The sequence below is a fragment of the Puntigrus tetrazona genome, chromosome 5, assembly GCF_018831695.1.
Source record: "Puntigrus tetrazona isolate hp1 chromosome 5, ASM1883169v1, whole genome shotgun sequence".
Lineage (NCBI taxonomy): Eukaryota > Metazoa > Chordata > Actinopteri > Cypriniformes > Cyprinidae > Puntigrus > Puntigrus tetrazona.
Window position 1 is genome coordinate 18614066 of NC_056703.1, and position 25561 is coordinate 18639626.

Sequence of the window (25561 nt, forward strand, 5' to 3'; positions counted from 1 at the left end):
TTTTTTCTGTAATAACTATTTAAGTTTTAATATTTTATATTTTATATTGTGAATAAGTGCATAATATTTTATATATATATATATATATATATATATATATATATATAACAATTACTTAACAAATAAACAATAATTCTAAACATCTGTGCTTCTATTTATTTTGTATTAATTTATTTTTTGCTGTGACGACAATTTCACTGTAAATTTGCTTGATTAAAGGTCTCAGCTCTTGCTTTGTTAGCACTTTATATTAAGTGTCTGTAAGTACTATTTACATTTAATTAATTATTTGATACAACGCACTTACTGCATGTAATTACATCTGTTGACCCCATCCCTTACACCTTAGCCCACCCTTAAACCTACCCATACTACTAAACCTGTCTCTAACCTTACCTGTATTTTTTTCTGCAATACAGTATGGACGCAATAAGTACACTGTACTTTTTTTGGAAGTAAGTACATAGCAGTTAAGAACATTTAATATAAAGAGGGACCATTGCTTTTACATTGGAAAAAAGTCAGCAGGATATACAAAACTGGCTGGTTACCTTGATTCTTCAAAATACCTTTATCTGTGTTCCACAGAAGAAAGAAATATTTCACAGAAGAAATGAAAGGTTTGGAATAAGACTAATGAGAGTAAACAACGACATAATGTGCCAATAATTTTGGGGTAAACTATACAGATTTTTATACAGTGCATTTATACTTGATCTAGCTGTAGTTCATACATTGTATGGTGTATATTGGACATACAATAGTTTGGAGTTTTATAGAGTGTAACTCACATGCGCGTGGAGTCTCTGAGCTGACTTTCATAGCGTGCGAGTGTCTGGTAGATGTAGACACTAGTGGCCATCAGAATAGGCATGTTCTTGAAGGGAGCTGAGGCCGGCACTTCCCCTGCCCTCTCCTCCAGTCTGGTCAGCAGGAAATTAGTCACCTGGCCACACACCTCCACATAGCTGGAGCACACGGGCAGTAGGCCGTTCTCTCTAAACGCCACAGCAAGAGGGAGAAAAGCATCCATCTGCTCCACAACATCTGCGCAGAACTGGAAATAAAGTGAAAACGTGAAGCTTTTAGAACGTGTTTTTATAGATAATCAACACTTGATAATAAATTTATCCTTCATTTTATTTCATTCTTTTGTCCTCACAATATTTTACAATAATAAAAACACTTAAGCACATCAAATATGCACTGATTTCTGTTATATTACATTATGGGCCAGGTTTCCTCGAAAAAAAAAAAAATAAAAATGACACCATAACATACTTTCACACTTTGCTGCAGCTTAAGAACGAGGAAACATAGACCAAACTTCAGCGGTCTTTAATATAATCCAAAGGATTACAGCACATCGCAAACTCAGGAACACAGGGACAGAAAGGCATTTAACAACCGACGCAGGACACTAGACACACAGGGTTAAGTATAGCAAACAATGAGGACTTAACTAGATAATAATCACATACATGGAACTCAATGAACATACAAATGACAAAATACGAATCAGAAAACCAAATATGGGCACACGCGTGGGGAACAAAACACAGGGCGAGGGAACACAAGTCTGACACATATACTGTAAAAAATGACTGTGATTTTTATTGTAAAAACCTGTTAAATGGTAAACAGTATATATAGAGAAACAGAAAAACTTTCATAGATATTTCAGACAATTTTATGCTTAAATACTGCTTTTGGAAGTAAAAAAAAGAATGCGATATTTACAAGGACAAAAACATTGAAGTTTCCAGAATTCCCTGCGCTCAATTTAAAATTGGAAGTTTTTCCTTTGATATAATTATGTTTCTCGTGAGGTAATATTGTTGCTTAATTAATGTTTATTGTATATTTCAGTTTAATGAAATACACCAAGAGGGTGTTTAGTGTTTGTGTGAATGACAATGTGCACCTTTTATATTAGTATTAGCCTTCTCAGCTTGTGAAAAAAAACTGCTTGTGATAAGCTTTGGTTCATCATGTGATGTTGATGTTGATCAGTGTAGGTACAAAACAGATTTCAGAACTTCAAAAAGCTGGTTAACATCCGTAAAATAAATATGGCTTTTAATTGTAGATCTAAGTTAAATCCGCAAAACCCTAAAACATTGCTACTGGATTTTTTACGCCACAATTATAGCAACCACAGCTGCCATTTTTCATAGTAACTTTTGTTAAATCTATTTAATTTGTACAGTGTAACATACTGGAGCACATAAACAACATGTCAGGATTCATCTCCAACACTGATAGACATATTTTTAAAGGTAAAGAACTTCTTTGGTGCAACCATACTGTTATCCACACTAGACAGGCTTCCTTACTATCACGAGAATTTGGTAGAATTATCTGCAGATAGTTGCTGTGAAAGAACTCTCATGTACGCCATCCTTTCCGTCTTATACCAACAAAAAGCATTCATCTCTATACAGTAAGAAATTCTTTATCATACAACACTCAAGCTTCCCTTTTAGAGGAGCGAAATTGCATTTCAGCAGCTCACACAGCTCTACCATATGCGAATGGACTAGCATTTATTGTAGTAGAATAACCAAATCATCCATGCCGATACGACTGTGTGAGACATTCAGGGCCATTTTCTGATTCAAATACCTGCAGTTCCCCTCCTGTGGCGCCTGAAGAGAGAAGCAACACTTATCTCATTTTTCCACATTTGTCCTGGAGGAAACAGGGAATCAGCAGTGGTATTTTCTCTTCAAAATGATTACGAAAGTGTGTGTGCCTGTTACATCTGCCTTACATTGCCTCAGGAGGCACGCAGCTTGAAAGGAAGACCCCTAAGGGTTATTGCCAAAAAGAGGCAGCCCTGGAACAGAACATACACCAAACTTCCTCCACCTATATTTCTCCTACCCTTGACAAATGAAGACATCATTGTGGATCTATCCCCATCTAGCACTTCCATTTCTCCCTTTCTCCATCCCTCCTTCCAGCCACACGTGTTCAATGCAGATTAGCAGTGACTGCGGCGAATCTGGGCATGCTGAAGAGCCAGACGCATGTGCTGGGTTCACTGTCAAATTTATATACCTATAGAAATGAGTTACGATGCCGGCCGATTCGAGAGCAGTAAAATATACGTGTGCATTGTATATATCTCCCTGCACTCCACCCTTTCCCCCTTCCACAGGGAGTTGCTGTGTCCCAAGGCCTCGGCGAACATGGACGAAAAAACCCAGCACATGTTAAATGGAAACTTTCCCGATAGCAGGTCTATCAATCAAGCACAGGCAAGAGAGAGGTACTTCATACTTATCCACTAAACTTCAGCATCTGCATTACACAGCCTGCTGTTTCACTATGTTCAGGCACAGAGATGCAGCACAGCAGGACTATTATGAACTATATTTAATTAGCACTACCAGTACAAATAATATGATGTCATATGATGTTCTTAAAACGATCATTATTTTGTTCATTTGGTGTAATGCACTGTGTTTATATGGTTTAAAACACTTTATTTTCCACATACTGTACATTACTGTTTCTCCTAGCCCCTCCTACTGAAAGCTCTATTTGTACAAAGCTCATCATTTTTAAAAAGTTAGGTGTGCTCTGATTGGGCAGCTATCCAGTGTGCTGTGATTGGCTGAATACCAAAAGCGTATATAATTGAATACCCTTCAATTCTCAAAGCTTGCATTTGAATAGTAAATAGCAGGTTCTTTTAATAAGAAAATGTAACTTAGTTAAAGATTGTGAGTCAGAAGTGCCAGACTGTCCTTGCAGAGCTAGAATTGCTAAACTTTATAGTTTGCGGAGAGCCAGCATACGCTGCTCCCAGCAAATAGTCCTCCGTAGATGAGCTGACCACACTCTAATATTTGGGTTGAACTGTTCTGGAACATTGTTGTAAATAACTACTGATTTCTGATTAAGTCCTCTTTTTGAAAGCATAACTTTCAAACATATCTTTGGTTTTGAAACTTTGCAACTTTAGAGGTCTTATCTATGTTATCTTCAGCATTACCTATCAGATTGTAACAGTCCAAAGAGAAAGGACAGCTTGAAATCGCATCATATGACTCCTTTAAAAAGTTACAATATATATTATGTTTGTTAAAATAGTTAAAATATAATAAAAGTTATAATACTTTATATTAAAAAAATTAAATTATTATAGTTTGTTATTATATTAACTAGACAAAAACTAGATTGTTTGTTTTTATGTAGTCAATTTTAATAAGTTTTATAAAAATACAATACTGCTGGCAACTAAATACAGCTTCATAATCATAATATAATCAATGCTGTCAAATGATTAATCATGATTAATGAGTGTATATATATTATGCATATATAAAAACAAAAAAACTAATTCATAAATGTAAAATATATATATATATATATATATATATATATATATATATATATATATATATATATATATATATATATATGTTTTTACATTTATGTATTAGTTTTTTGTTATATATAATTTTATATATAATTTAATATATATATTTATTTTTTATATTTACTGACTATAAGTTATTAATTTTACTAAGCTATAACTATAAATTAAAAATAAAACCGTGACATATTCCATACATTTATCAATTAAGTAAATGTAATATCTGAGGTATTTGAGGAACTAATTATCATTAAATTATAAAATCATCATAGCAAATATAAGTGTAATATTTTTTTATTAGTATAATTTGATGAAATAATAATCATTTCATGATTAATAAATTACAATAAACTATAATAATAAGTATTGAATATGCTAACTAAATTACATAGTATTTATGAAGTAAACAATTTCCAAGTTACAATAATTACAAAAAAAGGAAAAAAAAAAACATGAACAACAGTAAATCTTAAAAAAAAGCACAGGATTTCCATTTTTTCTACTATTGTTTTATATTCTTTTGTAATATTAACATCATAATAGTCAGTGGCAGGCCTAAGGACCAAGACAAAAAAAACCTGACACCTGACACTTCCTGACAGATCACATCACTTAAATCCAAACAGTGTTTGTATTAATATCCCATAAATATTTGACATTCTTTACTACTAATACTAGTAATACTAATATGATAACTGTTACCTTTTTGTACCAGTGCTGCTTTTGACATCACAAAAGCATCCTAAGAGACCTCGCTAAACTGGAAGCCCCTACAGGCTGAACAGGTCTTGAAATAAACGGACGACTGGACAGTGAGTCGATAACAGGCTGAGTGTTGTTGTTATAAGCTTAGCAGGAAGTGTGAGAGAGATGTGGGCGAGAATGCAAAGATTCACCCCAATTCAAGGTGATGAGGACCCGAGAGGTGTCGGTGAGATTTATGGCTTTCTAAAGCCTGCTGCTCCGGTTCGGAGAACCCTTAACTAGAGCAGATCAAAGATATGGATTCCAATAGGACAGCCACCGCAAGGTTATTTCTCAGCAAAGCTTTAAAACATTTAAGAGCTCAACTCTGCAGTGGACTTCTTTGAACAGTGCTAAATCCTTCTCCTCACACAGGGTTAAGGACGATCGTCAACACAAGGTGGTCAATAGCTGGATGGCGGTTTCAGGTTGATAAATGGTTCGCTGAAATATTATGCAGACGGGAGGTCTGGCGACTCGGAGAGTTCGAAACAAAGCATGAATGTATGAATATGAATGGCTGAAATATTGATCTCTGTAATGCATCTGGACTGACTACGTTCTGGCTAAGTCAGGCCTGGGCTAGCATAACGCTGCTCACTTATGGGCCGCGGTGACATGTGTCAAAAAGAAGGGGTTTTGAGACACTCAGAGGAGCAGAGAATGCAAATAAATGCACATGCTAACCTTTGAAATGAGGGCTGCACATTCTGAAGCATTGACCTACACATAAATGTGTTGTACAGGTCTTGAGTGTGAACAAATTTTGACACTTGTTAGTGATGTGGTTCCTGGGGTGTCAGCAGCATGTGGTGGCATCAGTGAAATGGTATGGAAATCAGATATGAAAGCAGACAGTCTAAATTTCATGAGTAGGGGCCATGTGATTTTTTTTGTGGACAAAGGTTTAAAACAGGTTTGCAGTCAGAGGTCAATATTAAACAATGACTAAAAAAAGCAGCAATATGAAAACCCTTAAAAAGCATTTACTGTATAAATACAACACCGTTTAAAAGTGTGGAGTCAGAATTTTAAGGTGTTTGAAGTCTCCTCTGTTCAAATAAAAATGAATGAATGAATTTGTTTCAAAGTTTATGTGTTCCTGTGCTAAAGACAAATTACAGCAGTTACTTGAGCATCACACAATCCTTCAGAAATAATTCTAATATGGTGTTCAAAATCAGCATATTAATCAATTTCTGAAGGACAATGTCACGTTTTAGAGTTTTCTTTTTTATAACTTCTACATTTTTTCACTGAAAAAACATTTTGTATTATCATCGTCGATGATTAAAATAGTCGCTTAATATTTTCCTGAAAATCTTGACACATTCTTTCCTGAATAGAAGGTTCAGCAGCAACATTTGTTTGAAGTAGAAAGTAGTTGTTTCTCTTCAGTCTAAAAACAGCTTATACTAAAGTCAATCTGCAAAATGGACAAGTTGTGGAATGTGCCACTTTACGACGTAATAGTGTGGATAAACAGTGCATCCTTAGAAGATGATCAACAATGCTTCCACATCGCTGCCTGTTTTAGCCCCACTCACCGATTTGTGCAAACGGCGTAAACAAGTCAGTAAGAACTCGGTCTTTTGCTCACTTAATTTTACAGCGGATTTGTTCACAAACAAGTCACAATTCAACACAGGATTTTCAGAAAGATTGAAACTAAAAGAACGCTGCGCAAACTACACTGGATTCCAACAGTAATGTCACAACACACAGAGGTAAATAACAGTTTTTCTTATGTAATCACTATTGCTTTATTTGTTAGACAGTTAGCTTTATATTAAGTAGTTATGTCTTTTAACCTAAATCATAGCAGCGTCCATCTTTTTAGGACGTTGGCAGTCAAACGTACACAACTTTAAAGTCCGGACAGAAAAAGCCTGTTATGGTTTGTTTTTGGTTTTTTTTGGTAAAAATCTTGATAACATTATAAGAAGACCTCAAAGAGCTAATAATTAATTAATAAAGAAAGCCAGTTTGTAACCCTTTCCTCCAAAACCTTTCAATGGTAGTGTGCAATATGAACTGAAAATGAAAGTGTGCGTGTGCACTGAAAACTTCGCTTAAGTTTCGTTGAGAAATGCAGGTTACAAAACGATGACATCTATGTTTTTAACAAGAAAAAAAAGAGCTGGCGCAGTAGGCATGCAGGGGCCGAAACACCTGCATCCTATCCCAGCTCAGAGGCTGTCCTTTGGGGCTGTGATGGCTCATCAATCTGCCTGAGCTGCAGCGAGTGGAGCTTGTCTCAGACGGGGACCTCCGTGATGAGGGATAAAATGAGGCAAAACACTGGGCCGCAGAGCAAACCCACAGGACCAGAGAGGCTCCTGGAGCCACGGTGCCTGCTCAGGACGAGCTGACATGTCATGTCACTGTAAACCAGTGGAGTATTTCAAAAGAGAAGGAAATATTTTCAAATGCATCACAAATACCTTCCTCTATAACCCCAAAACCTAGTGAGCTGCTTTGAATTGCCTTCATTCCTGAGAATATGCATCCTAATCCATAATTTTGCTATAAAAGTATAAATGTTGCAATAAACCATCTGAAAGCATGTTTCTTAAAATAGTCATAAATTAATCACAAACACACTACAATAAGCATATTAAATATTAGATGGCAATTAGATATGATTTTACTTCTATTTTCATGTTTGTTATCATATAATAAAATGTGATTGTTCATTTAATATATAAACCACCGATGTTACCTTGGCCACCATCCTGGGAGAGTCTCTTTCTGGGCCATGACTACGGGTAACAGGGGTGAGGGGGATGTTGGCGGAGCCCAATGCATGTGTGGCTTCCTCCTGCTGCAGGTTCTTACTGCAAACATCATCCAGCACCACCTTCACACAATGAGCCATCTGAGGAACAAGCTCTCTGAATGCAGCCCTCCAACCAAACTCAAGGCACACCACCTGAAAACACAAGCATCGTAAGTATTGTTTTGGGTCATATGGCAATATATGTTAATGGTTTCGAAACAAAACAAGCATTTAAAAATGATATTATAAGGTTATAACGTATAATTACAAGCAGAAGCACTTCTTCCTCGTGCAAAACTCACTAATGATATAGTGTTGCAAGGATGAAATGGGAGGCTTTTAAATTTTTTGGTTACTAGTATTTTTTCCACATTATTTAAGGTTAGAGGTTTGCTAAAACCCTGATTTACAGCAATACAGACAACACATTTAATAAGGGTTCTTTTAAAGGAACACTCCGCTTTTTTTGGAAATGGGCTCATTCTCCAACTCCCCCAGAGTTGATAAGTTTTACCATTTTAAAATTTGCTGAACTCCGCGTCTGGCAATAGCACTTTTAGCATAGCTTAGCATAGATGATTGAATCCAATTAGACCAGTCGTGTTCAAAAATTACCAAAGAGTTTTAATATTTTTCCTATTTAAAACTTGACTCTTGTTATATCGTGTACTAAGGCCAGTGGGAAATGAAAAGTTGCGATTTTCTAGGCCGATACTTAAGTGCTATCAGCCGAATGGATTCAAACAAACACTGTAAAACTCAGCTTATTTACTCTGGGGGAGTTGGAGAATGAGCCTATTTCCCAAAAAAAAGTGGAGTGTAAATGAAAATGAAAAATGTGTTTTACAGTACTTTCACCATTCATGATTCAATAAGCGATGTGTATCACCTTTGTGCTCTGCAGCACAAGATCAGTAGCGGCTTTGTTTTCTGCTGCCGTCACCTCCATATGATCCCTGACCTTCTTCAGGACCCCTGCATGGAAAAAGCAAAAACACACACAATGCATTTACAGTAAACTGTCACTACAGCTTTACCAAAGGAAATGTGCTCCAAATCCTCTAATTTCCAGCTCATTAAAACATTTCACGCAGGAATATCTCATATGTTCCGTTAGCATATTAGCATATGCATTCACGCTCTACATGGCGCCTCGGAAAATAAGTCAATATGTGCGGTGCCAGGGTCAAGCTAGGCCGACATATTAAACTCCTCTGCGCTGTTGACGACCTACAAACAACAACGTGATTCGCCCAATAAAACGGGGAAAAAACTGAAAAGCGGACACAGTAATTGCAACAGTAAGCTTTGTTAAATTCAGAGGCTTTGGAGTTGATTTGAACCCCTGATAGCTATGGCCATATCTGGGCTAATCCATGGAAGGGTTATAGGGAGGATAAATGTGTGTGTGTGTGTGTGTGTGTGTGTGTGTGTGTGTGTGTGTGTGTGTGTGCTTGTTGTGGGCAAATTAAAAGTGCATGCATCAAGGCCACATTTTTCTAATCAGACGCTTCGGAAGTGAGACCCCGGGCGAGGCAATTTAGTTGAAGAAGAGAGAGAGTCGAGCCAGGCAAAGGAGGAGAGAAGCAGCCGGCATGTCACTTTTTGACCTTTAAGCCCATCTGATGAATTTCTGGTAATTAAGTCGTTTGATTGGCTGAATTAATGATTTGGATAACTGCCCTTTAAAGGCTGTTTACTTCTCTGTAAATCCAGCCCTTTTCTGCTTGTCCTGTTTTTTAATGTAACCTTTACAGAAATTACTATACGCACCAGTCACTTTCATAGCAGAAAAAAATAAATGAAAAGAAATTTCCTGCCTCCTCAATTTGTGTGTGTAGAAGCATGTTTCTATATGCAAAAAAGAAACACACACACACACGCACACACAGAACGGTAAAAGAGCTGTAAAGAAAGGCGAGAAAACTCTCATTAAAAAAAGCATATGTATACAAGGTAGCGCTACAGGCCACCAGTCTGGTCTCATAAGCTGCCTGTAGAGATGTCGCTATTATACGCAGGAATTGGAAGCTTGTCGTATTTAAAGGCTCCGTCGAGCACAATATAGCTCGAGGTTTTCCGCTCCCACGGTGACAAATCATTTCACATGTCAGATTTGGAGCAGACTGTTGTCACAAATCTTGATCGGCTGCCATTTATTTACACTATGCTGATATTCATCGGGAAAAAAAAACAACAACCATATATCTTGTTGACTGGCATATATCACATTTGGTCTGATAGCAACATAAACCACTTATCTGGATATGTATATGTTTTCACAGTAGCTTTGGGGCGACATTTCCTTACTATGGTTGTTTTGTTGATTATGAGATTAAGAACTATAGTTTTTAAAGGGATACTATCACCAAAAATACATTCCGTCATTTATTTAGCCTCACGTCACTCCAAACCTAAATTATTTATTTTATTTTATGAAACACAAAAACAATAAACATTCTCTATTTTAATATATTTATTTCTATAATAGCAAAACTGATTTTTCAGCATTACTCCAGCCTTCAGTGTAACAAGATTTTTCCTTAAAATTGAATTGTTAATAAACGCGGCGGATCCAGAACATGGCATCAGCAGCAACATTACAGCTAAAATAATTGCTCCGCTAGTGGTGGCATGTTTAAACAAGCCTTTTTTTCAGGGGAGTGTGGACGGGTCAACTTTTATAAAGAATATCTCTTTGGTTTTAAATCTTTGCAACTTTAGGGATCTCATGCATGCACTAAAAGCTTGTAACACTCCAAAGAGAAAGGAACGTCATACGACCCCTTTAAATTTTACATTTTTATGTCTGTATCTGAAAAATTTGACTTTAGTATGCTTTAGTATGTGGAACTATTACCTTTGCCGCTGCATACTGATTCTCCAGCGCAATTAAGGAAACCCAGATGGGTTGCCAAGTCCTCTACAGTTTGTTCCAGCTCCAGAAAGGTGTTGGTCAACTGGGTCAAGCACCTGAGCTGATGGGAAGTAAGGCTGAAGCTTCGTCCACTCTGGGAAGGATCCTGAGGAGCTGTAAACAGACACACAAAAAAAAAAAGAGTCAGTCATGGAAAAATTTTGACAGTTGTCTTTGCTGGAAAGAACTGAATATTTCTGCGGTGGAGCTTTCAACCACCCGTTCTTTTGAGACCATCACAAACTTCAAGAAATAGATGAAAACACAACTCTTCAGCTTGCACTTACATTACAGCCATAAATAAAAGCTATAAATTAGTATTTTCTTCATTTTCTACATTAGCTAGCTTATTCTAGGCATCTACTGCACATATTATTGTTTCTTGTAAGATTGTTTGCGATGGTCTTCATTTGATAGCTACTTTAAATAAAATAACCTGCTATAAATACATGTGAATTAGTTTACCCATCAAGACTTCTTCAGACAAAATACTTTTTGAAAAAAATTTAAAAGATATATTTCGGATGGCTATGCTAGGCCTGTAAGCTAACAGCTTGACCAGCACCAAATCAGCATAAAACAGTAAGAGTCAAATGCAAATCTGTTTTTAAAGATGTGCAGAACTTTACACAGAGACATTTTCTTTAGGGTAATGGATTCAGAAAGTTGAAATCAATACAGAGAACAGTCCAGAAGTTCAGTCCAAAAAAACAGCATTTAATGCATTCTCTATTTTCACTAAACAAAGATTGTAAGTTTTTGATTGTAAATTGTAAGTCTGAGCTATTTCAACTAAAAGAACATTGCACTAAGTGCCTTTGTTTTGCCTCAAGATGCACACCACAGAAATATTTTTTTTCTAATGTGCTTTTATAAAAATGACTTTAATGTGCTAATTGAAGAATGGCTTATCCCTAACTTAGGCTAAGCCGTGTCTGTGAAATCGGGCCTATGTCTTTATTTGAAATAAATGAAGACTATTTTTAAGCAATAAAGGACAAATGAATTAATCAAAAGTGACTGTAAAAACATTACAAATGCTACAAAAATATTAAGCATAACCGTTTTCAACCCTTTACATGATCAATTTAATATTCATTTCTAACATAAAATGACTGTGTTACATAAAACTCGTACAATTTTCACAGACTGATAAAAGATATCGAAGGTAACTTTGAGCACATTTTTTTTTCCATTTCAAACATACACGTACACACACTGCAATCCAAGATGGCACGTTTCTCAAATAAATAAAATAATAAAAACCGAAAGACTTTGTGAATGTGCATTTGACACCAGGGAGCTGTGAACCGTGGCCTCGCAATCTACACCAATCCCACAGAGGCCGTAAAGTTTCCCCTCAAATCTACAGTCAAACATTGCTGGGCACAAACTTTCTCCTGTAACCCGCCGATGACCCTCATCTCCAGCGTGGCTCTCCCATTTCTGCAGCTGCCAAAGCCATCACCCAGGGGATGTTCCGCATTAGGCCTGAAGAATGGGCCGCGGAGAAGAGGGCTGCGGTATTTTCAGACACTTCGACAAATACTTTTGTGTGTGCTCTTAAATGACTTCCTCTGACAGAAAAGGCATTGGGGAGTGGATCAGGAAGGCATTAGCCCCAGCTATGAAAGCTCCAGGAAGATTGAGTGGGAAGGCGAAGGAGGGAGGGGAGAAATAAAAAGAAAGGAGCCCCAATAATTGCAACAATATCGCCTCTGGATTCTAACACCATATTGTCACTTTGTTATCATCAAGCCGACAATATGACAATCTTATTCTTTCATTTCTCTCCACTTCATCAGACACATATGGTGATCATACATACATTTGTTTTGTGTCATTTTATAATTTCGCAAGCCGGTACATTATAGAGATGCAGAGACTGACCCCATGAGGTGGGTTAGTGAGTGCCTGGAATAAATTCATGCATTTGTGATGTATACATGTTTGTAGGTGTGTGCACATATCTTTTCACAGGTGAGCATGTCATACCAGCATCTTGCCTCTTCATTAATAGGGTCCAGAGGGAGATTGGGAGGCAGAACTGGGAAAACGGCTACATGAATGCATGGAGATCCACTCCACTGAGATCCACTCCCGCTCATACAAGCACATCAGCCTGTCAGTAAAATATCTCCAAACATACTGCATTATGTATAAGACCTGTGCATTATGCGCCACATGCAGCACACGAGTAACATATGTGCACTGGGAATTTACTGAACGCGAGTCCTACTGTATAGGAGTATCCTTAACCATTTACTCCGGGATTAAAAACAAACATCTTAATGAAGCGTGTAACTGCATTCATAATGGAATTACCACAATAATAATTGTTTCACAGGCTTAGGATTTGTAGGAACTTGCATATATTATGTATATATATACATGATTAATCATATAGAGAGTGTAAACAAAGCACTTATGTACAGGTGTGTGCAAATTGAGTGTAGCGTATTCCAACGCTGTAAATGAAAATGTATATTTACATAATGAACATCTTCACTGCATAATGGCCTAGAGAACACTGTGCTGTTAAAAAGACTGGTTATGTTAACAGATACGGAGACGGCTTGTTGGAGGCAACTTATGTTTTGGTGCCCAGTGCTCTGCAACGTCAACCTGAGTCCAGAAGTGCAAAGAACTGTCAACTGGATAAGTGGGGTCTGCAATCAGTTTTCTTGCTCTTCTTTTTGCACAGTTTATATTTTAGTAACACTTTAAAATAGGTTATCTATTAATTTTGACTTCCCTTAATAAATTCTTAATTTGCTGCTTATTAATAGTTAGTATGGTAGTTGTTAAGCTTAGGTATTTGGTATTATTATTTGTGTAGAATAAGGTCATGTATAATAAGGTAGTAATATTCTAGTAATATGCATGCTGATAAGCAACTAAAAGGTGTAACCGAAAAATAAAGTCTCACCAACATTTTCTTAAAGAAACAGTCCAGTCACATATGTACATTTTATCACTTAAAGTGTGTCATATTAGCAACATTTTATGCCCATTGTCAATAGAGTAGTGATGTATGAAGAACAACTGTCCTATCCAATAAAGGCATAAAAGCCCATAAATATAACTTTAAAAAAAAGGAGAGAATCTACATGCCAACTTGAATCTGTTTGGAAAAAAATTTTCCCCGCAAATTCATATTTAAATGCACCTTTAATCAATTCCATTCTGCTTCAAATGTCTATTATTATTATTTTCATTTTACTGTTTTTTTTTTCTTTTTTTTTCCAATTTAGACATTATACAGTACATTAAATCACCTGTGCTCAATGAAATAGAGCAGCTTGAACATTCTGTCAAACATCTTCGATTTTCTATAGTAATTTTGGTTTGGAACAAGAGTAAGTAAATAATGACCGATTTTTCTTTTCTTGTCTTTTTTTATTATTATTTTGGCACACTATACCTTAATTGAGAACAGACTAAATAAAACCGAGGAGAAACAACAGATGTGCCTGATCAGCTCTGAATGTCAGCATCTCATAATTACAGCAGCTCTGTTATGACCATATGAATGCATTGATCTTCAATACACACATTTCTTCTTTCCTATAGCCAAATCCTCACATCAACAATAAAAGTTCATTTTCTATTTCAGGTCAATTCACGACACCGTCTTCTACATACACTGCAAAATGTTTCGAAACTTCACCTGCCAAACATCCACCATCCATCTCCATCCCTCTCAAAGGTGTCCTTGAACCCCACCCGTCCTCTACACCCCAACCACTAACTCACACTTAGAGCGCCCATCTCACCTTTGTTTAATGCTCCGCTGTCATTCTATCTTGTCTTTTCCTCCCACCCAGCCATTGTCGGACTATTTATTACCCCGCCATTAACGGCTTATTAGGGCCTCTCTCATAGCTAACCATTAGGAGTCTTGTGCGGGAGGATGGCCCAGCCACTGAAGCCATAATGGGGGTTATTACAACACGCTGATGGGGTGGAGGTGTTGAAGGTGTTGAGAGCAGTGATACGTGTCGTTTACTGTGAAAAGAGCTGAGAGTCAGGGCCTCGCTGGGGTCGTTAAAAGGGCATTGCACTCATAGCAGATGTAGTAAAAGAAGGAAGGCCTGGAAGCACAGCAGATAGATGGAACAACGGATGTGTTTAACAGAACATCGCTCAAGACTTTGAGAAATATCTATTAAAAGCAGCAGGAGATCAGAACTAAATACAATTATAATGCATATATATATATATATATATATATATATATATATATATATATATATATATATATATATATATATATATATATATAAATGTATTCATTAAAATATACTTGAGAAGAAATCATATTTGTATTAGGTTACTTAATTTATTAAGACAGAATGAATCTGGTTCTTCATTTATTTTTTTTTTTGGTATGAAGTACATTTTCCAATATATCAAATATTTTGTGCAATGGAAAGGTTCCATGGTTGTTTAAGGTTCTTCATGGATGCCAGTAAAGATTTATTTTTAAGAGTATAGCGACAATCCATGAAAGTTACAGCACATCAAGCATGGTCGACAAGAATAATGATTGATAATAAATGAAATTACTTGCAAAGCCGTATCGTTTTTCTTCAAATGTGTTCTTCAGCATAAAAAGCCTTTTGTAAACTATTCACATCACACTTGCTTTGACTAGAAGGGGGGAGGCAGTGAAAAATGGCACAAAGAAAACGAGAGAGAGAGAAGGAGAGAGAAAAAGAAGAAAGAATCGTAGGGGAGGCTGGGAAATCCCCAAACAGTTGTTATTGATTCCAGTGTTTACGGGCAGATAGTTTAGTGCCGTTTACAAAACAGAACAGATGCAGCCAGTGAGCAAAAAGGTAAACAATTGCTGTGTGGCAGGTTGCCAAATCCCCGGCCTGGAGTATTAAACTCACACTGAAGTGCATTTCCCCTTTGGGTTAGACTCGCTGCCACTTCATCTCCTCCATGCCTGCTCCCTCATTTCTTCTTTCATTCTCCTTCCCTCTGTCTCTCTTACACACACACAAACAGAGACGTGCAGTTCCAGCTCTCGCTGGCTGGCTTGTCCTGCTCTGACCCTTGGGGCCATGTTCTGCCTAGCTGGGCCATTAGTGCAGGGAATTGCATGTGTCTGACATGGCCCTAAAAGCAATTATTAAATGCTTTTCTCCAAATGATGCCCGGCATCTTTAGGGAATGGGCAATCACGCAACAATTTAGCCACTGATTTCATTTCCTCTCTCTCTCGTATTGGTGTTGATTGGCCTCTCTGGCAGAAAAGTGAGAAAAGAGAGAGAGGCCAATCTTAAAACGGACACAACGGGTGTTCAGCGGCGTTCCTGTTCCTGACCCAGAACATTACCCATTCAGAAAAAAAAGCCTAATTTATCCACCAGCCACATCTAAGACGGAGCTCCCCGCCGTCTGTGAGTGACAGCACGACAACGGCTCTGCCAAGTGTCACAGACAGGCATCCATATAGATGTGGATGCTCTGGGGATTAGAGATGTTTTTATATGTACTGGTTTACATTTCGCACGATATGGGAAGGAGCTGCAAGAGAGAAAATCCAAAGCACGTAGCTGGAAATGGAAAGATCGGTCCATCTCACATAACAGGACGTGCTCTCTTGGTGGTGCTGTGGTTGGCAGGGCCCCGGGGCCCTGAACCGACCACATGTGGAGCCCCCTGACGGCCTGAGGGAGTCTGGCTGCTGTGGCGTGCAGTGGGTTGTCTGTTGCAGCCCGTTGCTCACTGAGACAGGCGGCATTATAAGCTGCTCCCACTGACACACACTAAAACGGCTCCTTCAATGCCAGAGGCACAGTCCAGCTGGGATGAAGTAGGGGGTGGGCGGCCCTTCTTGGTGTAAAAAAAAAAAAAAAAATGGCAGGTTTTGATATCTTTATTAATTTGTTATAGAGAGGAGTAGCTGGTTTGCGAGTCTCCACTTCTGTTTATTTTTGGCAGGATTACATGCAATCGTTGCTGCTCCGCAGCCATAGGTTGTGCAGGTTAGTCAAATGTACTAAAACAAAATCAGTGGCAGGTATAACAGAACTGCTTGACATATTTGAACGATTACTGAGAAATACACAATGAACCCACAATGAAAGTAAACAACTTCAGTAAATCACGTTATGATACTTATTTACAGGGAATAAACAAAACATCATGCCCTGGAGAAGACTAAATATAATAAATAAATACAAATCTCTGAATCAACCGATATTGCAGGTTAAATAAAAGTTATGATTATATGTGACAGCCACAAACAACCGTAGAAAATCATTTTGATTATCTGTCAATTTTTAAAAACTAGCACTAAGGTACCGTTCAAATGTTTAGGGACTATTTTAACATAATTGAAAATGTAATTTATATCTGTGATGATCAAGCTGAAGCAGTCGTTACTCCAGTATCCACTGTCACGTCACCCTTCATAAATCATTCTAATATGCTGATTTGGTGCATATTTCTCTCAAGAAAAAGAGTAACTCTTTATTTTGGCGGTTCCTTTTGAGCATTCTCTTAACAATAAGTAACTTTGCACCTACATGTCAGATAACTCTGGGAGTATTAGCAACTTTGCAAGTATGTGTCAACTTATTCTAACCCTAACCATGCTACCAATCTACCAATACTCTACTAATAATTTAATGAGGATTCAGTGGCTATGTATGTGCAGTGTTACTTACGGTCAACAGAATGCGTTTAAGGAAACATCGAAATAAAGAGAAACCAGAAAAAAACCTTCCTACAACTGTTCAAAACGTGCTGCTTAATATTTCTTTGATGAATAGAATGTTTAAAATAACACTGTTTATGAACACATTTATAGTAGTGTATAGCAGTGCCTGTTTTGTTTGTTTTCTGACTACATAATTGAATATGTGCACACTTGCACATTAAAAGAAATGTATCTCATCTGACAATATGTTACATACATACATACATTTTTGATATCACTAGTGCAAATGGTATCTGAATTGCATTTTATTGTCACTGCATACTGAATTTTTCAACAACTAAATCAAAATGCTAAAGTGAAAACATTTCAAAATGTTTCAATAGTGTTTGGTTTGCCTATTTTTAAAAACAAAAGCACCAACCAAAGCTGCACCAACTCCATCCACATAAAAAAAAAACATGTTCCCCAGCATGACTTGAGATGATTCAAAGACTGTTACACATTCTCACGTGTCACAGACTCATTTTAATAGTGACTCATGTTTATTGGTTTAATAGAAAAAAACTGAAATGTTCTGTTTAACCTTCCAGATTAAAATGAATGCCAGATTTTCACTGAAGTCTCAGAGTTAGGACCCTACTGTATGTTATACGAACCGAAAATGTTGCTTTAACATAAAAAGTGAGTAAAAAATATTGATTTTCTGTAAGCATTACTATAGAAAAGTATCCACTGAGAATGCAGCACATCGCAGAAATGTATATACTTTTCTTTAGGCTGAATTAAAAATGACATATGTGAAATATTCAATGCCTGTGAGTTTCAAATACAGCATGTAATGTGTATATGTGCAAGAACATACAAACATCAGCCAGCTCTTTCTCTCTCTCTCTCTCTCTCTCTCTCTCTCTCACACACACACACACACACACACACATACAATCTGTCTCTCACTTCCACCTTTTCAGTTCTTTATCCTGTCTGCTACAAATCCACTGAGGTGTGATAGTAAGGGTTTAAACTCCTCATTGTTCCAGATCAGCTGACCTGTATGGCAGTCTCCTGAGCCCAACCCTCACCCCATTACCTCTAAGAAAAAGTGGAGGGGAAAAAAAGACGACATAAAGTGAGAGGGATGAAAAGCAAGGGATGGAAAAAGATGGGTACAAAGGGCTGAGACTCCCACATCTGGTGAAGGAGGGGGGGAACAAAGTCTGTTCATCCCTTTCAGATGGAGGGGTTAAAGGAACTGGCATATCTGCGCATGAAAAGCTGTTAAATGCTTCAGTGCTTTGACAGTGTGTGATGCCAGGAGCGGCGTCGCTCCCGTGGGACAGCGCGTCAAGATTCACCCCCCTCCCCCCCAACCCCATCACCACTTCTCCCAGACGGGCTTTCCGCAAAAATATGGAGAATGAATAAAGCACAATAAATAACACCTAACAAGACAAAGAGAAGAAACGGCAGGTTGTTTTGATGCCTCCCATTGAAAGCGCACCGTTTATTCGTCATTTACTTAAAAAATTCAGCTATGTTGCTAAAACACAAACCCTGCAACCATCAAAAACTGTCAAAGCATTCATTGTTTGATTTAACCTTATGTTTAGATTCCCTGAGACGGCTGTTAACTGCAAATCCAGCCATAAAGAGGCATGTGACTGTACTTTGCTATAACTGACTAATAGAAAAAACAACAATTTCAATCATTAAATTTTGCCTACGGGCTTCTGGTACAGTGTTGGAAGTACATTATTTATATACTCATAAGTGTCTGAAACACATTACTTTCCAGCAATACACACTTGCAGTGCCCCTGGTAAGGTGTTTGAAGGACTGTTGGGCCCTATATAGGTTTGTAGACCTGAATTAAGCGGCCTCATAGACATAGGGCCAATTATTCAGCCCTGCTGCTCCCTCATCCTGTCTTTACAGCAGGAAAATGAAGGAAAGTGTCTGCTGCTTGTAAAAATTTGTGAATTGTGGCAGGAACGTGAATTAAATGGAAGAGACGTCCTAATGAGTCCATTCAAAAATGACATCTTACAAGGAGCCACAATAAGAGAGTCTATTACTGATCTGTCAATACTTGGCATAATATCAGTAGAACAGGAAGAGAGAAAAAAAAAAAGTAAAACGGTAATTGTTATAACATTTAAAATATGAGAGCATTTGGCTCATGGTGCATTTAAAACTCAAGATGCATGGAGGTAAGGAATAGACTGAACCACAAAACCAGCAATAAGTAGCATGGGTATATTTGTTTTGGGGTTTTTTGCACCCTCAGATTCCAGATTTTCGAATAATTTTGTCTCAACCAAATATTGTCCTATTCTAACAAACCATACATCAATGGAAAGCTTACTTGGAAAAAGTATGTATAAATCTCATTTTCAAAAAAGTGATCATTATGACTGGTTTTATACAGGGTCAGTTTATTCCAGACAAAAAAAAGGCTCCAGAAACAGCTGCACACAACCACACGTTTAGGGTTAGGTATAGTGATCAACATTTCCAGCACTTTTCTTATCTTTTGATATTGGATATATATATATATATTATTTTATTTATATATTTTTTCCCAACAACTGTTGGAAGACAGTGCCAAAACGCTTGCACCTCAAACACCAGCACTTCTGCCAATGCTAAGAATGTTAACACTTAAAAGTAATTGGTATAAGCCAATAAGTTTTTTTCTCCGTTTGGCCAATATGGGTTATGTACCATGACTCAACTCAAGAGACTCCCTTTCTCCATTTTCATTACAGGGTTACTCCACCCTAAAATGAAAATTTTAGTTCTCAGTTACTTACCCTCATGTAGTTCCAAACCAGTGCAAGTTTTGTTCATCATCAGAACACAATTTAACATATGAAAAACATTGTCTTAATAATCCATCTGCCATCAGTGGTTCAACCGTAACCTTATGAAGCAACAACAATACTTTTTGTATGGAACAAAAAACTAAATAATGACTTTATTCAACAATTCAGCACCACATTTTACTTGGCAGTCACAAGCCTCTCAGATTTTATTCAGAATATCACAAATTGGATCAACTAAGTAAGTACTTTAATGGTTTGGAACGACATGGGTAAGTGATTAATGACAACATTGTAATTTTAGGGTGGAGTAAATCATTAAATTAACAGTTCTGTTTACTAAAAAAATACATTTCAAATCAAAAACTGGAATTGGAAGGTTTTAGTAAACACTGATGCAACATGCTAAGTTATCATTAGCTTATAAGCATCTGAAACAAAATCATAAATACTTTTCAAAGATTTGAAGCCCAAATCAAGCAAACTTTATTTAGCGAATAGCTTTTTTTACAACTAGACTCAAGTTACCAGTCAAAAGTTGTAGAACACCTCCATCTTCTGAATGAAAAAAGAGGTTTACTGCCAGTGGACTCCTGAAATCTCCAGTTCAAGAGTGAAAGGCACCCTGGCACCCTGCACCAAAAAGACTACCACAGAATGTTGAAGCCATGCAATACCCTCTAGTATACACCGAGTTAGTCAGGGGTTCACCCTACAGCTAGATAATGACCCACAACATACCTCCAGGCTATGTTAGAACTACCTCAGAAGTAAAGGCTTCAAATCAGGGAATGGTCAGCACAGTCTCCAGACTTAAACCCCATCGAGCTGGTATGAGATGAACTGGACAAAAGGGTGAAAGCAAAGAAACCTAGAAGTGCAACACATTTGTGGAAACTTCTGCATCAGTATTTGGAAAAACTTTACAAAAAGAATTTGGTTTTCATTAAAAATTAGTGTGTTCAGCTGTTATTTCTGCCAAGATTGCTACTTTAAGTCAAAAGGTTGACTTACCAATTGTTTATTTGTTCTATTACTTAATTTCAAACTGAGACATTAAATAACAACATCAATAACAACAACTTTTCATTACTGTAGCTGTCAATTAAACAGATTAGAACTGGCAGTTTTACCTTTTTTATTATTCACCAAGTTTATTAGAAGAATAGAAGACACTGACCTACTGCAGACTTCTTGCTGGACTTCTTGCCTCCTTTCATGCTGTGCACGGTGTTGTCTTTCAGTGCAGTCTCGATCTCCTTGTCCATCAGCACACCTAGTTCCTGTGCCACTGTGTTCAGGTAGACATGGTTGAGGAAGGCAATGATGTTATGTGGTTCTGCAACTCTGTTAAGTACATGAATTTCCTTTCTAAGCATTGAGCAAAGAGCTGGAGAGGCAGTTTGAAAGCCCAGACTCAATCTGTCAAAGCCCTTCTCCCCACCCGGGATGGAGCTTTGGCAGTTTTGGAGAACACCGATAACAGACTTGATCTGAAGGTGTTGGTACCAGCTGAAGACCTTTGTTTGAGGGTAGAGGAATAACAGCTGTTGAAGGTAGAAGATCCTTTGAGAAACCTTGGTCCCAACACCAAGTTCTGCCTCAGTTTGGCTAGGTTCAGTCATCATCTGAAGTTTGCCAAGTAAGTGGTTCCGCAATGAGAAACGAACATCATCCCATGCCTTCTGGACTTCCAGAGCAAGGTCATCACATGGCATGGATAAGTTAGGAGATGAGGAGGGCTCTTCGTCAGATACAGGGCAGGAAGTGGGGAAAGCAACACCACATTGAGAAGAGATCTTCAGTAGTAACTGCAGAACAGACTCTTCACAAGCCTCCCCTGCCTTTAGCAAGTTTTCCTGTTAAAATATATGACAGAATTAATAATGTCAAGAACTGAATGTGGAATCAATACTATTTCTCATAATAATGGTTGTTGAAAAGACTGCTTTGAGGCCAAGTATGGTTTTGATCACCAAGGCTCGGAGGAAGTCCAGAAGCTGTTGGTGTCCTGTAGCCACTGGTTTTAGGATGCTCAGTTTGCGTTGACTGAACCACTGGAGGCACTCTATTGGACTGGGAACTCTCTCTCCACTACTGGCCTCACCAACCTTAGCCTGCAGTTCTTTCAGGTTCTGTTCAATACTGTGATAAAAGGAAGAAACACACACTCTCAAGAAGGGGTGCAAACTCTGCAGAAAAAAACACTTTCTATGAAGCTGTATTTAAAATACATTGTAAGGGTATTCTTAAGGCATTATAATACATGCATAATGATCATATTCTTAAAAGCTATCAAATAAGTAAATATTATAACCATTTAAAACTGTTCTAATGAATATTCCTGAGATGTACAGTTGCCTTAAAATTTTAAGTTGGGTCATTTTTTTTTTCATTTTGTGAATGACACATATTCAAATCCTGCTCAGATATGAAGCATTTTGAGGTTCTTCTGGAGCAATTACAACTTTAGTTCCTAAACATTATGTCCAAAAACAGCCTGCTTTACGTGATCCACTTCTTCTATCAATAAAAAAAAGACACAACATGGACATCCTGTTTAGAGAATCTTTGTCTGACTGCATATTGTGCAGTTAAGATTACAATGAACTATTTTATACAACCTCACAATGTGTTACATGCGAGCTGTCCCTTTAAACTCAAGTACACTCTGGTTACTGTCACTCTACTGCTGATATCAGCCACATCGGGGCTAATGAACACCGACATCAATATATCAGTGTGTTTCGGCATGTGGCACGTCTCTCTCAACGACACAGGATGAGCCGATCTTTTTCATAACCACACGGCATCAGCACTTCTGTCTCCTTCTATCCGTGAAAAATGAGACATGACACAAAGCCGTAAAGCCATACAGGTACATACACACACACATACACACACACACGGAAGCTGAAACACAGACACTTCTCTTGCAAAGCGACATAAAGCACTGCTGTAAACACTACGGCTATGCATGAGTCCAGATGCCTTCGAATGGCAGCTTATTAAATTCCATTTAAACCTGACACAGTTTTACTTCCTTGAAAAAAAGAGAGCAAACATAAAGTGAACATAAAGGGCTGTTAATTTTAACGATATGCAGCTGAATAATGTAGAAAGCAAAGATGAAGAGGGCTCTTTTCGTTGGTTAAAATGCAAGGTTGCCGACAGGAATCCAACAAATGTGTCTCTTTTTGTAGTAAAAAGGAAATATGTGTGACGAGAGGACATGAAGGTGCTGACAGACCGTGCTGGAAAAGCAAATCTTCCCATTCTGTTTAATGAACAGCCTAAAGCTCGCTGTAAAAACACAAACGCTAACAGGGAACATAAAAATTCTGTTTTACACACTAAAGATGCTGTCGACAAAGACACACAAACAAAACTGCCCTTTTATAGTGATGAAATTCCACTTATATTCGACGAGTGTTGTCGAAATCAGCTAAATTGTATTTAAATTTGCGGATTTACTTCACTTTTACAGTTCGCTTTACCAGTTTGGTATATTTTGAGAAGTTTTGCGTGAACTATCGTGTTTATAGTGTGTTCTGAACAAGTTGGTGACAATTATTTGCTTCTCTGTGTTTTCTGTGAACGTTGTTAACTCAAGGATATCGCTCAGCTTAGCTCTTATACATTAGTTAAGTGTAGCCATCCAGAGCTAGCAGAAAGGCAGATATACTGACTAAGTCTGTTTAATGTTTCTAATAAAATAAGGATTTGTGCTCAGAGCCGGTGCTGAGCCAGGCGTCACCCCAGGACTCTGCTCAAACAGCAGGGTCTAAACGAGCTTCCATCTGTGCAGCCACACAACGCTAAAACTTCATAAAAGTCCCATCTCTCATCCGCACACACTACCGCTATTGGACGACGCCTGCGTAATCCTCTGTGTATCGGCGCTGGATGGGGTCAGCGATCACTGAAGGCGAGTCACGGACAGTGTTGGTCTGAGCACTCATGAGGACTGGCATCAATCAAAGGGGCAGCTGCTGTCAAACTTCTGCCCGACTTCCACTGATGATGTGTCAGAGTTTCGCATTGCAACAATAAATATTTAAGGGACACGTGTCACACATAAAAAGGTTATTACTTTTTTTCTAAAAATAAATACAATCAGACTAAATTAGCTTTTGGGAAACTTTTGGTACCATAATGAATAAGTCTGCATATATATTCAACATTAAGTGCACTAAATATTTTTCACTCCTAAATATATTTTATAGAAAAGAACATTGTATATTTTAAAACTCCAGTAATCTTGGAACAGGTGGTTCTATTTCCTTTCATGGTCACTTTCGCATTGAGAACTTGCCTTGTAATGAATATTAAATATACATTAAATATTACCTTATTTGCATATATGAAAAAAAATCTACAGTGGCACTGGGAGGCCAAAACTTCCCTTGTATGCTTCATCTGCACCAGTAAGTGTTAGTATAAAGTAGGGCTGTCAAATGATTAATTTTGAATAATCGCATTCAAAATAAAATTTTTAGTTCATATAAAGTGTGTTTACCGTGTATATTTATTTTGTATAAATAAATACAAACACTTGCTTAGAAACACTTATTTTAAGGTTTATATTTTTAATATTATATATATACATGTATATATACATATAAATATATACATGTAAGTACACATAGATATTTGCAAAAGATAAGCTGTATGTGTATGCTTTTATATGTACATAATAAATATACACAGTACACATCCATTTATGTAAACAAAAACATTTATTTTGGATGCAATTAATCATTTGACAGTACTTGTATAAAAAACTAAGACCACTGTCAAAGCAAAACAAAATTAAACAAAATAAAAAATCTGAATATTTCAGGAGACATCAACTCACAACCCAACACAGGACTAAAATTGATTTTATAAAAACAAATTCTTAACAATATCAAATATTATGCAATTTCACTCATCTAAAATATTAAACTATAGGAGAAGCATCTATCCTAACTATGCATGAATTTATTGTTTGTTGCAGTCCACTAGTCAAGAATTAAATTTTTTTTTACTAACCGCAGTAAAATACATTGTATTATTTATGGCATCAAGAAAATAATGTTTGATGACATAATATAATGTAAGAATTTAAGCAATTTGTTTTGATGCGTTGCTATTTAACAATGTACCTAAGAATATGAACATTTCACAAACTTGAAATATAATTACAACTAATTACAGGTACATACACCGGGGTACCTATATGAAATATCTATACCTA

The 25561-nt window shown here is 37.2% G+C and overlaps 1 protein-coding gene across 3 annotated transcripts in view; it reads right to left on the minus strand.

The window, feature by feature from the left end:
- kiaa0825 (KIAA0825 ortholog) overlaps positions 1-25561 on the minus strand; it is a 113074-nt gene that overhangs the window by 78461 nt on the left and 9052 nt on the right. For all 3 annotated transcript variants that reach the window (XM_043240810.1, XM_043240811.1, XM_043240809.1), the window contains exons 4-9: positions 22299-22467; positions 21503-22181; positions 10771-10941; positions 8800-8885; positions 7854-8063; positions 792-1057 (exon numbers count right to left, since the gene is read on the minus strand). In XM_043240810.1, the coding sequence (XP_043096745.1) occupies positions 792-1057; positions 7854-8063; positions 8800-8885; positions 10771-10941; positions 21503-22181; positions 22299-22467 (1581 nt within the window). The remainder of the gene's footprint in view (positions 1-791; positions 1058-7853; positions 8064-8799; positions 8886-10770; positions 10942-21502; positions 22182-22298; positions 22468-25561) is intronic.